Consider the following 15,527-nt stretch of genomic DNA (forward strand, 5'->3'; position numbering starts at 1 on the left):
ATAGAAATAATCTCCGAAGCATATTGTTAAGTGCAGAGAAAAGCCAACTGTATCTTCCTGTTAAAGGTTAAATTTAAATTCTCAACTATGCATATGGCTTTGTACAAACACATTGGACGTGTGTGTATACATAATAATGGCTAACACGTATTGAGCACTCACTGTCTGCCAGACGCAAGGCTGGCACTGCGCATGGACTGTCTTACCGAATCTTTACAACCCTTGGAGGTAAGTGCTGTTATCCCCATTTTATAGATGAGGAAACAGGCACAGAGAAGTTAAGCAACTGGCCCAGGGTCACATAGCCAGGGAAAGGGTAGAGTCAGAATTTGAACCCAGTCAGACAGACTCCTCAGTGACCTCCCAGGAAACATTCCTGATGGGTACACCCACTGCCCAGCAGAGAAGGGGCTGTGTCTGAGTCAGGAGTCAACATTGAACAACCTGTGCAAACCTCCCGGCTTACATGGCCTCGAGACCTTCTTACAGCTCACTTGACCAGTGATCCTCGGTGAGATGATGATAGGTGTCATTGAGAGTGAGATCACGCAGGGCCTTGCAGGCTGGGCAGGGCGTATAGATTTTATTGGGAGAGAAATGAGAAGCTACTAGCCCATTCTGTGCAGAGGAGAGGCGTGGTCTCACTCAAGCTGCTGCAGAAGAATGGACGGTGGGGGCTGGGGGCCGAGGAGGGAGACCAGGAGGAGGGCTATTATCATAGGCCAGGTAGGTGATGACAGTGGACAGGTAGAGGTTAGAGATGGCTGGCCACTCATTGCATCCTGCCGGTGTCCTCCTTATTATCGCCAGCAGAGAAGGAAAGGCTGGGAGCTTTTTTCAAGTCTTGGCTTATGGTCAAGTCTTCAGAGCCAGAATGTGACTGACTGGAGGCCACCTGTGTCTGGTGTGGGAGAAAGAATGAGGTGCAGGACCAGGCTTCCCCTTGGGCCCAGCAGAGGGCGCTGCGGGCCAGTGTCAGCAGGATACAAAAAACACTGATCCTGTTGGTGCATTCATTGAAACCCAAATCCCAGGGCTGCCCAGACCAGCAGTGCTTTGCCCTCATTGTCGTCATTGTTTTTCATGATCCTAATTCAAGATCATGATAAGAAAGCCTTGTTTATTAATTACCGGGGCCAGAACTGGGAACTCCCAAACGCGAGATCATTCCATTCCTTCCATGTATGCCTGTTGCCCAGCTCCTGTTTGGAAAGGGTAGGCTGTATGCTTAGAGGTGACGTCATGACACATTGTTTTTGCTGCCTGCTGTGTCCACATGTTGACTTAGGGCCAACATGTTTTTCCAGTCACCACTGATCCTCCTTAGTCTTTAAACCATAGCCTCAAGTGTGTTCTAAGTGCTTGTAGCAATTGCCTCAGGGAGGCTGTTTTTCCTGGTAGAACCCCCATTGTGCTGTCTTGGGGGGTGCTGGAGCTGCAGGGCCTGGCCCTGCCCTTGGCATCACCTGATGGCCAGCTCACGTTGTGGACAGAAGCCAGAGCTGGTGCAATGGGGACACAAAGCAGCCAGGGCTCTCAGGGCCAGCAGGCTGTAAATAAAAAAAATACAGCAGGCTGTAAATACAACCACTTGGAAAACTTTGGAAAATTAAAGATTAACATGACCGGTGACTCAGCAGTTCCTCTCCTAGGTATAAACCCCCCAAAAATGTGTTCATATGCAATACAAGGTGCTTCTGTGTGTGCTTCTCACAGCACGTTCACAGTTGTCCAACACTGGAAGCAGTTTCTGGGCTCAGCAGTAGAATAGATCCGTCGTGACAGAACGTCTGCTTCTCACGGCTGTGTGGTCAAATCTCATATCCATAGTGTTGCGAGAAGTAAGCCAGATAGAAAAGAGTACAAAATGCATGAAGCTCAAAAACAGCATTAATAAACTGTGGAGTTAGAAGTCAAGGTAGGGTTGCCTTTAGGGAGGAGGGGAAGGGGTTTGGGGGACTTGGAAATATTTATCTTTTTGATTTGTGATGATTATCTAAGTGTTCACTCGGTGATAATTTCTTTAGCTATGCTTACATATGTTGTGTACTTTTCTGTATGTGAATTATACTTTACAGTAAAAATAAATTTAAAATCTTCAAAGGAAAAAGTCAGGAGTTTTGGAAAAGTCAGGGGGTCCATTGGAATCCTGGTTCTGTCGCTTAATTATGGTGGCCTTAGAGAAAGCACATAACCTCTCAGTGCTTCAGTTTTTTTTTTCTAAGATTTTATTTATGTATGTATTGAGAGAGAGAGAGCAGGCACATGTGTGCACATGGGTGGGGCAGAAGGAGAGAATCTCCAGCAGACTCCTTGCTGAGCATGGAGCCCAACGAAGGACTCAAACCCACAACCGAGAGATCATGACCCGAGCTGAAATCAAGAGTCAGACGCTCAACCAAACCTACTGAGCCACCCACGTGCCCCAGAGCTTCAGTTTTCTTATCTATAAAACGGAGATGACAAAACTTCCCCTGAACAGACCTATACATTTAATGAGATAATTACTCCCGTACCTGGAATATAGCAAAGTCAGCTGTACCTTCACAAATGCGACTTTGTTATAAAGTCTGTCAGAAACTGCTTTGTCTGGAAACCTGAAAACCTGACTAACTGTAGCTAAAACAAACAGAGGGATGTTTTAATTTTCTAATGAGAAGTCTGGAGGTAGGCATCTGGAGAGATTGACTTCTCTTTGGTTTTCATGTCTCTTTCCTCATGATCACAGCATGCCTGCCACAGCTCCAAACATCTTATCCTCACACCAACGTCCTTAACAAGAAGAAATGGGCAGGTGGAAAGGCTTTCCTTTAACTAAGGGAGGCAAATGTGTCCAGAAGTCCTTCACAAGCTGAACCCCCCGCACATTTCATTACCTGGAGCTAGTTGTGTGGCCAGCTGTAGGAAAAATGTAGAAAGCACCATCTGGGAAAGGGGAATGAGATGGCCGTGATTGGCTTGACTCAAGGTTTTCAATCCTGGCTACACATCAGAATCAGCTGAGTGACACTGAAAAGATTATTGGGGGGGGGGGGGGTGTGCATATACACCTGTGTAAATCTGAGAACATACATGCACACATACATGCATCCCGGAGCCCCACCGAAGAGCAGCCATGTTATGACGGTGGTATGTTTACACGTATTGTAAGGAAGGCAGAGTGTTCATTGAGTGCTCACCTTATGGAGCCTTTTTATTCATTATACACTTAAATGACATCTCCCCACTTAAATGCAAGTTGGATGTGGGGGAAGGTGTCTTTTTTTCATTCACTGCATCCCAAACGGCTGTACTTCAAGGGCACTCAGTTGGTATTTGTTGAACGGACAAAGATGTGCTCCATCCATTGTCTCAAAAATCTCATCAGCTTAGTCCTCCTGGCACCCTTTGGGGCTGTGATGCTGTCACTCTACTCATTTCGTCACTCACAAAAAGAGAAGCTGAGGCCCAGAGATTTGAAGGCACTTGTTCAAGATCTCATGGGGAGGAGGCAGCAAGTTCAAGTCCTGGTCCAAACCCAGGGCTGGCCCTGGGGCCCAAGCTTCAGACCATCACACACGTTGCTCTGAGAACAGGACTCTTCCCTTCTTGGGTCTGGAGAGCCTCCTAACCTTCCCTCTCTCCCCCAAACAGCTCATCACCCTGCGGGGCTCTATCCTGGAGGACGCCACCCCCACCGCCATGAAGCACGGGACAGGGCGGGGCCTCCCCCTAAAGGATGCCCTGGAGTATGTCATTCCTGAGCTCAACATCCACTGCCTGCGACTGGCTCTCAACACTCCCAAGGTGACCGAGCAGCTGCTGAAGCTCGACGAGCAAGGGGTGAGCTGGGGGCCAGCGTGGGGGGCCACCACAACCCCATCCTGGTACCTCTTTCTGTCCTTGTCTTTGTTTTTTTTTTCTTTTTCAGAATAGCAACCCACCTAAGCTAGTTTAAGGAAAAGGGGGGATCTATTATCAAATTCCAAGGGTGCCAAGAGCAGGGATGTGATGGCATCTGAGGAGAAAAATGGTCTGGGGATGAGACAGCCACTGGTGTGTTTGTGTGTGTGTGTGTCCCCACCCCCCGTCTGCACACAGGCTCCCTCTGCTTCTCTGTCCTCCCACAGCTCCCAGAGTGTCTGTGAGAATGACAGCTATCTGCAGACCCCAGGTGGCTCACTCTCCATCCCAGGAGAACGTCTGACTGGCCCACACTTAGGTCAGGCATCTATCCAGATTCTAGTCACCAGTGACTGGGGGAATGAGCGAGACACAGAACAAAAGTTGTGATTGGAGGCCCACCTCCTAAAAGCAGCGTTGACTGTACTGAGCTCCGAACTCTCAAGAGTTTCCTTCTGCAGACATCTTAGCCAGTTCCAGGCCACCTTCTATAGGGGCAGCTAGCCAAGGCCACTGTCCCTTACTCTTGAAAGAATGGCATGGCACTGTGTCAAGAGAACAGGAGCCAGCCACACGGGCACCCTGTCGTGCCTCTCTGGAATAGGAAGGAGGGAGAGGGACAATGGGGACGTGCCCCCCCAACACATGCTTTCTCCTTCCTCTCTGGCTGCGCCGCCGCTCACCGGCTGTGGGACCCCAGCAGCCCCCTGGGCACTGTGCCTGAGGAAGCCCCTCTGTTCTGTCCCCCTGATGTCCCTGCCTGGCCTGCCTCACAGAGCTGCTCTCGCCTCTGCAGCTGTGCCGGAAGCACAAAGTGGGCATCCTCTACTGCAAGGCTGGCCAGAGCTCGGAGGAGGAGATGTACAACAATGAGGACGCTGGCCCCGCCTTCGAGGAGTTCCTCTCCCTGATCGGGGAGAAGGTCTGCCTGAAGGGCTTCACCAAGTACGCTGCCCAGCTTGATGTCAAGAGTAAGTGGCGCAGTGGCCTCGCGTGGGAGGAGGAGAGTGGCAATTAAATCATGGGGGGCCACCAGCGCACCCCCACCCCAGGGGCAAAAATCACAGGACCTGGTGGTCCCTGGGTAGGGATACAGGACAGTGGGAGCTCTCAGCCTCCACTGACAGGGACACGGATGGTGTGACCCCTTGGGAGAACAGGAGGGTGTCGTCTAGTGAAGTTGGCAGACACACCTGTTCTGGGAGTCAGCAGTCACGCTCCCGGAAGCGTCCTGTGCGAACTCACGCGCATGTGCGCTGGGAGCTGTCCCGAGGCTTCATGACTGCTGGTGCCCGACAGCGCCCAGCACGCATGCACGGAATCGTGGTGTTGCATACACAGTGCTGTGTGACAGTGACAGCGATGACAAGAGCCTCAGGCAGCCAGTCCTCTCCCCAGGGAGCCGTGACAAGTTCACTTTGCTCTTCCAACCCCCAAACTGCCACAGAACATGTCCATCCTATCCGCCGCATGTACACATGTTATGTGCATATATGCACATGTATGTACGGAAACTCTAGAACGAATATGCCGGATCTCACCCCTGCTTTAAGCAGACGGCCACCGATGCTCCGTGAGCCTTCTGGTTTTCCGGTTGTATCCACCCTCTCCCTGGAGGCAACCGCTACCCTGAACGTGGCCATGTCTGTCACTGCCTTGCTTTTCCTTAGAGTTTTAGAGTGTGAGAACAACCCCCTCAGAGAGTACACTGTTGAGCGTGCTTTAAAAATACCGGTTGTGTAGAAGCCTTCGTTCAGTGCCCACTCCTGTGAGGCCACAGTCCGTGCTCACTGTCAAGCAAGCGGCCCTTGAGCGTTAGGACTGTGGGCCTCTTGCTCATTCCTTCAGGAGACTTGTTATCCCCACTCTCGGACAGATGCCTGCTCCTGAGGCTCAGCGTCCTGCCCAGAATGGCAGGCGTCATGTTGCCAGGAGGATCAGGGGCCACCTGCCGCCACATGGCATCTGTGGGAAGTGGATTTTCTCAGAGGACCCCAGGGAGCACAGTGCTCCTTCCCAGTGGCCCCAGCTTACTGGATAGGGATGCCCCCGGCTCACAGTCACCCGAAGGTCACTCGGCTCCAGGCCTGGCTCTGGCATTAGCCAGTGGTGGCTTCCGTGTCCTCGCCTGTCCCACCTTCTCCCCAGAAGGTAAGGCCACACGATCAGGGACTCTGCAGGCTGTTCTGCCACTTTCTCTGCAGCCCCTTATTCGGTTGAATAAAGCTTGGTGGCTTTGAATGCCCAGAAGTGCCAACGAGTGGGCTTCCTGAGGTGAACGGGACACCCTGGAGTTCCTTGCAGTGTGGTTCATGGGTTCGCTCCTGTGTTCGACAGAAACCTCCCGGCCTTCCTCCCTGGGCAGGAAGGAGCCGTTCAAGATGAGAGGAGCATGCACGGGGAACCTGATCTTAGATCCTGGTGGGGAAGGGCCCCCAGAGAACATGGCCTGCGGCCTGAGAGGGGTGAGGCGGAATAAAGGAGGCAGAGAGGGAGCAAGAAAAGCATTCCAGGAGAAAGGAGCACACATGCAGAAGCTCTGAGGTTTAAAGGCAGTTGTCCAGCGAATTAATGTGGAGGATGGAGTGAGGAAGGCAGGCGGAACTTACCCTGCAGGACCTTTAGGGCTCAAGTTTAGGGACTTGGGTCTGTTTCCTATGAGGAATGTGAAACCCTCGAGAGAAGCACCAAGTACTACTAAGAAAAGACCATAGTGTCAGACAGTGTGAGTTCCAGTCCAGACTCCACTGCACCTTGCAAGTCCCTCCCTCCCTGTGCCTCAGTTTGCCCCTCAAACATGGAGCCAATAATCAGCTGTGCTCCCTAGTCACAGTCCCCTCTCATCGGGGGCAACCAGTTTCCTGACTCTTAAGGTTATCATTCATTGTCTTGCTACCTATATATGCATCTCTAATTATAATTTGTTTGGCATGGTTTTGAACGTAATGTGAACGGAATCTTTTAGGATATGCTGCTTTTGTGTCTGGCATCTTTCATTCGACACTATATATGTCCGATTCACCCCTGTGGTGACTACGGCTACCTTCAAGGCTCTGTGTTTCCCCACCGTATCAGTACGCCAGTCTGTTTATTCATCTTTTTCTTTTTTTTTAAGACTTTATTCATTTATTTAACAGAGAGAGAGATCACAAGTAGGCAGAGAGGCAGGCAGAGAGAGAGGGGGGAAGCAGGCTCCCCGCTGAGCAGAGAGCCTGATGTGGGGCTCGATCCCAGTACCCTGAGATCATGACCTGAGCCGAAGGCAGAGGCTTTAACCCACTGAGCCACCCAGGTGCCCCATTCATCTTTTTTGACCAACATTTGAAGGTGCTTTTTACCCATATCCTAAGGCATGTGTATGCGATTTCCCTCGGTTACAAAGAGACAAAGTGCTGGGTTGTCAATTAAGTTGATCTTCAGGCTTAATCGCTGGATATTACTAAGTTTTCCGAAGTGGTTGTACGAATTTGCACACCTGACTAGCCACAGAGAGGGATCCAGTGGCTCTCCGTCCCCACCAGCCCTTACTGCGGTCAGACTTGGAAATTTTTACCAGTGTGCCGGGTGTGTAACAGAAGGTTTCCTTTTTACCTAAATTTATTGAATTTTAAAGAGTGGAGTTAAGTGCAAACATCAAACTGAAAACTAACACAGATGGCCTGTGGGACGTGGCACAAACCCAGAGGTTTGGGAAACGTGGTGCTAACTGGTGTTTCTGTTGCAGCTGACTCCACGGGCACCCACTCCCTCTACACGACATACCAGGACTACGAGATCATGTTCCACGTCTCCACCCTGCTCCCTTACACCCCCAACAACAGGCAGCAGGTCAGTGGGGCCCAGGGCGGGGGCCCCCACATGATTTCCAGTGGATGCACAGCTGAATCCCAAGTCACTCTCCCTCTCTGGGGCTGGAAGCTGGCTGCCTGGTGGGCATTGGCTCTCCTGCTACCGTCCCACACAGCAGGTGCCCCCTATGGGGGCCCATGGCCTTGGAGACCCTCCACACCACGGTCATGTCACCTGGGGGTTGGAGGCTAGGCCAGATATCGTTTGATACCAGTGTTTTTCTAGCTGTTTCTAGGCCACCTTGCTTGCATCTAGAAACCCAACTCAGCAGTCTCTTGCATCATCAGGGGTGCTGTGAAAAACAAGATTGTATCAGTCAACATTATTTTGACCAGAAGTAACAGAAATGCAAACCAAACTGCTGTAAGCAAAAAATGAGTCTAACTGGGTGGTGTAACTCTCAAGTGCCAGGATAGGGTTGGCTTTAGGTATGGCTGGATCCAGGGGCTCAGACAATGTCAGGAATCCTTTTCATTTCTCACCTCTGCTTTTCTTCATTGTGGCCTTATTCACGGGTCTTCCCAAGTTACGGCAAAGATGCCCCTTAGCAGCCCTCTGCTCACATCCCACCAGCAGACCCACTCTGGTGAGGAGAGAGCTGTGCCTCCCTGGTGTCCCAGAGACGTTTCAGGCCTGACTCTTGTTGACCATTCACTTGCCAGTCCCTGGGCCTGGGGCAGGGATGGAACAGGCTGACTGGCCAAGCCTGAAGCACATGCCCACCCCTTGGCAGGGTGAATGGGGTCAGCTCAATGTGAAATGTTGGTAGAGATCAGGGAGGGGCTTTCCCAAGGGCATGGACATGGCTGCTAGAAGAAGAAGAAGGAAAAGATACTAGGTGGGCAAGAGCAGCAAACACCTGCTTCATGAGGCTCCTCTCCTGGACATACCATGCAGACTCTGTCCTGAGACAACAACTCCTAGTTTCTAAAAAACAGAAGCCCTGCAGACTTGTGGTTTAGGAAATGCCTGTTTTTTCCATTGGTACAGATGACATTGTAGATTTTACAGAGCAAAGATGGTCAGAGTGGAGTGATCCCGTAAGATTAACCTGTAGCATTCTGTTGGAGCATTGGTCTTAGAGTTAGCCCTGAGTTTGAATTCTTTCTTCCCCACTTCTTAGCTGTGTGATCCTCTCTCTCTGACCTCGGGTTCGTCCCCTATAAAATGGGCAGAATGACGGCACCCATGTCTTGGGAAAAGTCCCCGCACGAGGTAGGGCCCGACACCCAGAAGGGGCACAGGAAGCAGTCCCTCATGCTGGGTATTTGGTAGGTGGGGAAAGCTTGGGTTGCAGAGTCAAGCAGAAGTGGATTCAAATCTAGGCTCTTTGTCCCCAGGACTGTGTGACCGAGGGCAAGTCACTTAACCACTGGGAGCCTCAGTGTTCCATCAGTAAAGGAGTAGGATGAGTTCGTCCTCACGGGGTTGTTGGGATAAGAGGAGCTGGCCACTTGAAGACACCTCGCCTGGGGCTGGCCCCAGCAGACGGTACTTGATCTAGCAGTGTCACCGGTTGAAAGCACACATAAAGAAACGTTTGGTAGCGTGAGTCATGCCACTCAGTGTAAGTGTCTGGATTCCACTTCGTGTCCAGCTACACAGGACGCCCATCTGTAGACCTCACGTTCCCAGTGTGGATCCCTGACCATGAGAGTCACACGAAGGCTTAACTAGTGTAAATAGGAACATTGTGATTTCAGCAAACAGGTAAAACACCATGACCACATCATCGCCTGCAGAGGTTAACAGTCTGTTCGTCAGAGGCAGTGAGAAACAGAGGCGAGAGGACTGGGTTCCCATGGGCCAGTCCGAAGCCACCGCTGCCCCAGCCATCCCAACCCGAGTGTCCGGGGCAAGGGCAGCAGCAGCCTGGGATCAGCCTGGCAGGCAGTGTCCGATCTGCCGCTGGGAGCCATGAGCCAGGCTGTGAGCAAGTGAGCGTCTACCAGGCCCTTCCGATCGCCAGGAGATATTTCTTGAGCACCAGCCGTGCCGGCACTGCTCTGAGCACTAAGCACACAGTAGTGGGCCACAAACGAAACAGACCAGTGTTAGTGGGAGGGAGTAGATGAGAAACAAAAGGAAGAGGGAAAAGCTACCGTGTGCTCAGTGTCAGGAACTGTTGAGTGGGGCAGCAGGAGAGTAGAGATGGGGGTTGTCATGGGGATCCAGCAGCCAAGGAAGGCCTCCGTGGGAGGAAGGTGTTTCAGCAAAGACCTGAAAGAGGGAGCCCCTGGGGTCCCTACAGGAGGAATGTTCCAGGCAGAGGGAACAGCCGAGGCAGAGGCCTTGAAGAAGAAGTGTTTCTGGCACATTTGAGGAGCTGCAGGAGGCCAGCATGGTGGGAGCAGTGAACAAGGGGGGGCTTGGGAGGAGATATCAAAGAGGTGGAGGGGGGGCAGGTGGCGTGGGGCAGGTGGCGTGGGGCCCCCTGGGCCATGTAGGGACTCTTTTACATTCAGTGAGGCCAAGCCACCTGAGGGCTATGAGCAGGAGAAACATGATCCAACCTGGGTCCATGGTTCCCACTGGCTGCCTATGGGGACCAGACTGGGTAGGAATGAGAGCAGGAGGTGCCAGGGAGGCCCATAAGCCAACCGGTGCCACCCTCCTCTCCCCCATTTCCATTTACCAGCTACTGAGGAAGAGGCATATAGGAAACGACATCGTGACGATCATCTTCCAGGAGCCGGGGGCGCTGCCCTTCACCCCCAAGAACATCCGCTCACACTTCCAGCACGTCTTCATCATCGTCCGAGCCCACAACCCCTGCACTGATAATGTCTGTTACAGGTATGCACCCCTGCACAGGCTCCCCCCAGCCCTACACGCACAGGAAGTTGCAGCAGCTGATCTCCAGCCTCTGGGCAGCTCTCTGGCGGGTGCGGGTGCCAGTGCCACTATGTGTGCTTCGAGGGAACTCTGTCCTTATGTCCCTGCACCTTCTAGAGAGCCATCCTCAGGCAGAAAGGGGCATGGCATCCCAGTTCTCATCAGTGATTCGTATTTGCCTGGGATCTTTTGGTCGCAAGTGACAACAACCCCTCCTCGAGCTGGTTTAAGATAGAAGGGCCTTTGTCTGTGTCAGCTCTCCCAAATGACAGGTTTGAGCATAGCTCGATCTGCTCCACTTTCCTGTACGTTCCTTCGTTTGCTCGCAGCTCTAAGCTTAACCTCCTTCCAGCTGCAAATCCAGCAAAAGGAGGGCTTTGCTTTCCTGGGAGGAGAAGCTCCAGAACTGAGGCTTGCTGACCTGGGTGGGGGGTGAGGAGAGCCCATCATGGAGCAAAACCACCACCCGGGCGGGGGAGGAGGGTGGCAGAGCACAGGAGTGATGGCTGGAAGGAGGCTCAGAAGATGGAAGGGTGGGACAGGGCAGACACACACATGGACACACGCACACATGCACCACTCTGGACACAGAGCTGAGGTTTCAGTTCACAGAGCAACAGGCAGCATGGGCCTCAGACCCATTCGCCCATTCGGCATCCTCCCCGAGGGCCGGGTCTCAACCAGGGGAGTGGCCAGCAGCCAGAGGCTAAGTGGAAAGTTCTCTGGGTGTGAGGTGAGGATAGAGCTGTAGTCCTTGGAAACTATCTGACGGATGACCCAGGCCCAGGCCAAGGGCAGCCCGTGTCCCAGGAGCAGCACCACAGACTCTGGGAAGTGGGCTAGGAAACACTCTTCTCCATTTTGGGGGAAATGGTTTGAAATGCAAAAGATACAAAAAGTAAACTAAAAAAGTTTTTAAAAAAAAGTCACAGTCTCCTCCTACCCTGCCCCGCTCCCCTCACCCAGTCACCCTGTTAGCATGTTAGCAGTTTCTTGTGCAACTGGATGTCTCACATATATGCGGGCAACTACTTCTAAGTATTGCTTTTCCCCGTGTTAATATACACGGAGCGTGTCACAGACGCTCACCGACCCTTGAGATCTCTGCAAACCAGTACCTAAAGTGCTTTTTTACTCCTCATGACCACGTAACCTGCTCTCGTGTGGGTGCACAAGACTTTTCCCCCAGCTCTGGGCATTGGGCTTGTTTCCCATTGCCCACTGTACCACTCCGTCCTGCAGTAATTATCTTACGTATGCTCTCATTGCACATGCGTCCAAGTACACAGCTGGGAAAATTCCTAAAAACGGGGTTACTGGGTCAAAGGGTATGTGCACAGGTGCCCTGGTGGTCCTGGCAGAATCGCCAGAATCTGCCTTTTTCCTCTGTCAGTGAGGTGAAGGAGAGGAGGGAGGGGGGTTCCGCCACCCAGCAGTGCGTGCGGCTGCTTGTTCCTGGGACAGGGAGCAGCAGCCACCAGTGCCCCCGCCTCAGGGTTGGGTGAGCCCGAGCTCAGCCACGTGCCCTCCCATCTGCCTCAGGAGCTGGAAGGTAGCCCTGGGGAGGGAAGGTGGACTTGTTGACGCATGCACACACACCTGGGGGAGAAGGCCGCCTTCTCCCCGCATTAGGGGCCGGGCTAGCCTTTCCATGGCCTCTAGAATGCTGGCTTTTTTATGATCCACAAACCCTGGTTTTTTTGTTCTGGTTTTTGGGGTGGGTTTTCTTTTTTAAGACTAATTTATTTGAGAGAGAGAGAGAGTGACCGAGCGAGCACCCCGCACGAGCGGGGGGAAGGGCAGAGGAAGAGTGAAGCAGGCTCCCTGGTAAGTGCAGAGCCCATTGCCAGGCTTGATCTCATGACCCTGAGATCGTGACCTGAGCCGAAATCAAGACTGCACCACCCAGGCGCCCCTAAACCTTTCCTGTTTTTTACAGTTTAAAGTATTTATGTTATGCAATATTTTAAAACGTTCTGGAAAAGCACAGAAAATAATATAACAGACACCCATGTGCCCACCACCAGATTTAACAGATGTTAACATTTTGCCATATTTGCTTCAGTTCTCTTTATTTTTAAAGAAAGAAAATGTTAAAGACACAACCAAAGCTCCCCCCACCCCTTCTTCCCTCCTTCTCCACAGGCAGCTGGTCCCCGGACAGACTACACCCTTGTCCCCCCCCACACTCCCACCGTGTCCCCAAACACATTTCCATCCCAGCACCCATCGTGCTGTAAAAACGACTCCTTGGGGGCACCTGGGTGGCTCAGTGGGTTGAGCCTCTGCCTTCAGCTCAGGTCATGATCTCAGGGTCCTGGGATCGAGCCCTGCATCGGGCTCTCTGCTCAGCAGGGAGCCTGCTTCCCGCCCCCCTCTCTGCCTACCTCTCTGCCTACTTGTGATCTCTGTCAAATAAATAAATAAAATCTTTTAAAAAACAACAACAACAAAAAACGACTCCTTGGCATGGCCCTGGCCTCCTGTTACGTTCCCCTCCATGTAGCCATCATGGCATGGGGCCTGCCATCTAGTGGGCCCTAAAGAGATTTTTGCTGGCCAGGCAGATTCCTGGCCCAACAGTCATAGGCCCTGAGGAAATGATTGTTGAAGGAATAACTGTGAGTATTCTGGAACTACTTCCTGAGCTACAGTGACCTGGTTGTGTAGTGAGGTGCCATCCTTTCCAGCTCCCAAGTGTGCCATTTCTGAGGGGCACGCTGGTGTCCCTGCAGCTTGGGAGCTGTGAAAACCCAGTCCCACCTGCTGGGATGTAAGGGACCAGTTGTTCTGCTTGTGAGAAACCTTCAGCAGCTTATAATTTCACGATTCTTCAAATAGTGAATCAGGACTGTGGGAAGCACCAGAGTCTGTCTGTCCAAGCAAGCAGGTGCTGACCGGAGAAGTTGCAAAGCTGTTCACATCTGTAAAGTACAGTGTGGACGCACCTTGAATTAGAAAGACTTGCTGAGGCATCCCATCCCTCCCCCAGGCTATAGGCGAGGCCTCGCCCACACAGTTTTGCACAGAAGAAAACGCACCTGGTTTGTGTGGCCTTCGAAGAACCTTACTCCTGGGAAATGCCTTTTTCTGTCAGACCTACAGAAAATCACTTGTGCATTAGTAGAAATCTGTTCTTCCTTGGCCTGTTCAAGTTTAAGTTGTTGGGTTTGGGGTTTTTTATTAAGGTTTTATTTATTTGAGAAAGCACCCAAGCAGAAGGAGTCATAGAGGGAGAAGGAGAAGCAGGTTTCCTGCTGAGCAGAGAGCCAGATCTGGGGCTCGATCCCACGACCCTGAGATCGTAACCTGAGCCAAGGGCAGACGCTTAACTGACTGAGCCACGCAGGCGCCCCTAAGTCGTTTTAATCACTAGTGAACACGAACACCTGTGCTGGTGCTGGGACTCAGCTAAGCTCCAGGTGGCATGTGCTGACGTGGCATTCCCGAACTGGGGGAGGGTCGCTGTACTATGAACAGTGGAGGTGGTGATCAAGGGATCTGGCCTGACCAGCCTGGGATGTGCAGGAGCTCGCTCAACAGTCTCCTGCCTGTGCTCTGGTCCCTTCCAGTCCTTTCTTCATGGGGCAGCCACAGTGATCTTCACAGATCGTCAGTCTGATCAGCACTCGTTGCAAACACTTGTGTCTGTCATGGACCCTGAAGGGACAGACACAAGTTTTAACTGAGGATAAACAAACAGGCTGCTTGCAGGGGGGCCTAGGTCAAGGGAGCCAGTATAGGAGCGTGAGGCATCCAGGGGCCAGCAGCAGCAGGGATGCAGTACCCACCCCTTTGGCGAGATGAGGGTGCAGAGAATGGGAGAAGTGTGGCTCCAGGAAGAGGAGCCCCCAGACAGGAGCTGTGGCTGTGAGTTGAAGGATCAAGAATGGCAGCCACTGCCACCAGCCCAGCAAGAAGGCCCCAAAGAGAAAGCTGTCTGCCAGCTTTTCTCTCCTGTCACCTCCTGTTGCTTCTGCTGCTTCCTGTTGGCAGAATTCACTGGAAGCCGCAGGGCATGGGAAACCAGGGGAAGGTGACAACCTGCAGAAACCCACCTTCCAGGTCACTGAGAATGGCAGAGACTAGATCTGGGGGTGCAGGGAGTGAATAGCGAGTCCAGATGGTCAAAGTGTGGCGAGCTTTCACGATCAAGATAAAAAGCACTGGGCCTCCTGGATAGCTCAGTTGTTAAGCACCTGCCTTCGTCTCAGGTCATGATCCCAGGGTCCTGGGGTCAAGCCCCACATCGGGCTCCCTGCTTGATGGGAAGCCTGCTTCTCCTCTCTGACTTCCCCTGCTTGTGTTCCCTCTCTCGCTGTGTCATTCTGTGCCAAATAAAATCTTTAAAATATACGTATATACTTTAAAGATATAATAATATGCATATAGTATATTATGTAATATATATTCACTCAAAATTAATATATGTTATATTTCATAATATATGTATATTATGGGGAAAAAAAGATGAAAAGTGCTAACATTCTGTCAAGGCCCTGTGAGGCCTGGCTGCCATCCCTCTCCTCACTTTCTGGGCTCAGACCACCCCAGCCTCGTCTTTCCCAGTCAGGCCTTGCACCTGCCTCGCCCACTGCTTGCAGGACCCTTCCGTCAGCCCTTCCTCTGGCTCCCGCTCAGCCTCAGATCCCAGCGTACATAATTATCACTTCCTCAGAGAGGCCCTCCTGGATTCCCGGTCTGTATTGGGTCGTTCTTTTGTTTTGGCTGTGTCCTATTCACTTTCTTCGTTTTTTTAAGTGTGTGTGTTTGGTACACATCTGCTCCCAGATTAAAAGTTCCGGGGGTCAGGGACTACTATACCCCCAGTGCCCAAGAGAGGACGTCCCAGAAATGCTTGTCTCATAGAGGCAGGAATGTTATCTGGCCCCCGTGTCACGTGGGGGGGCGGGTGAGGGGCTGGGAGTCGGAACCTGAACAAGCCTTACACCCTGTTCGGG

General features: G+C 52.1%; 1 protein-coding gene across 6 annotated transcripts in view; it reads left to right on the forward strand.

Annotated features, from left to right (window-relative positions):
* SIPA1L3 (signal induced proliferation associated 1 like 3) overlaps positions 1 to 15,527 on the forward strand; it is a 232,757-nt gene that overhangs the window by 144,761 nt on the left and 72,469 nt on the right. For all 6 annotated transcript variants that reach the window (XM_045989262.1, XM_045989260.1, XM_045989263.1 and 3 more), the window contains 4 exons: positions 3,634 to 3,822; positions 4,679 to 4,853; positions 7,607 to 7,710; positions 10,370 to 10,527. In XM_045989262.1, the coding sequence (XP_045845218.1) occupies positions 3,634 to 3,822; positions 4,679 to 4,853; positions 7,607 to 7,710; positions 10,370 to 10,527 (626 nt within the window). The remainder of the gene's footprint in view (positions 1 to 3,633; positions 3,823 to 4,678; positions 4,854 to 7,606; positions 7,711 to 10,369; positions 10,528 to 15,527) is intronic.

Source organism: Meles meles, chromosome 19 (assembly GCF_922984935.1).
Source record: "Meles meles chromosome 19, mMelMel3.1 paternal haplotype, whole genome shotgun sequence".
NCBI classification, from domain to species: Eukaryota; Metazoa; Chordata; class Mammalia; order Carnivora; family Mustelidae; genus Meles; species Meles meles.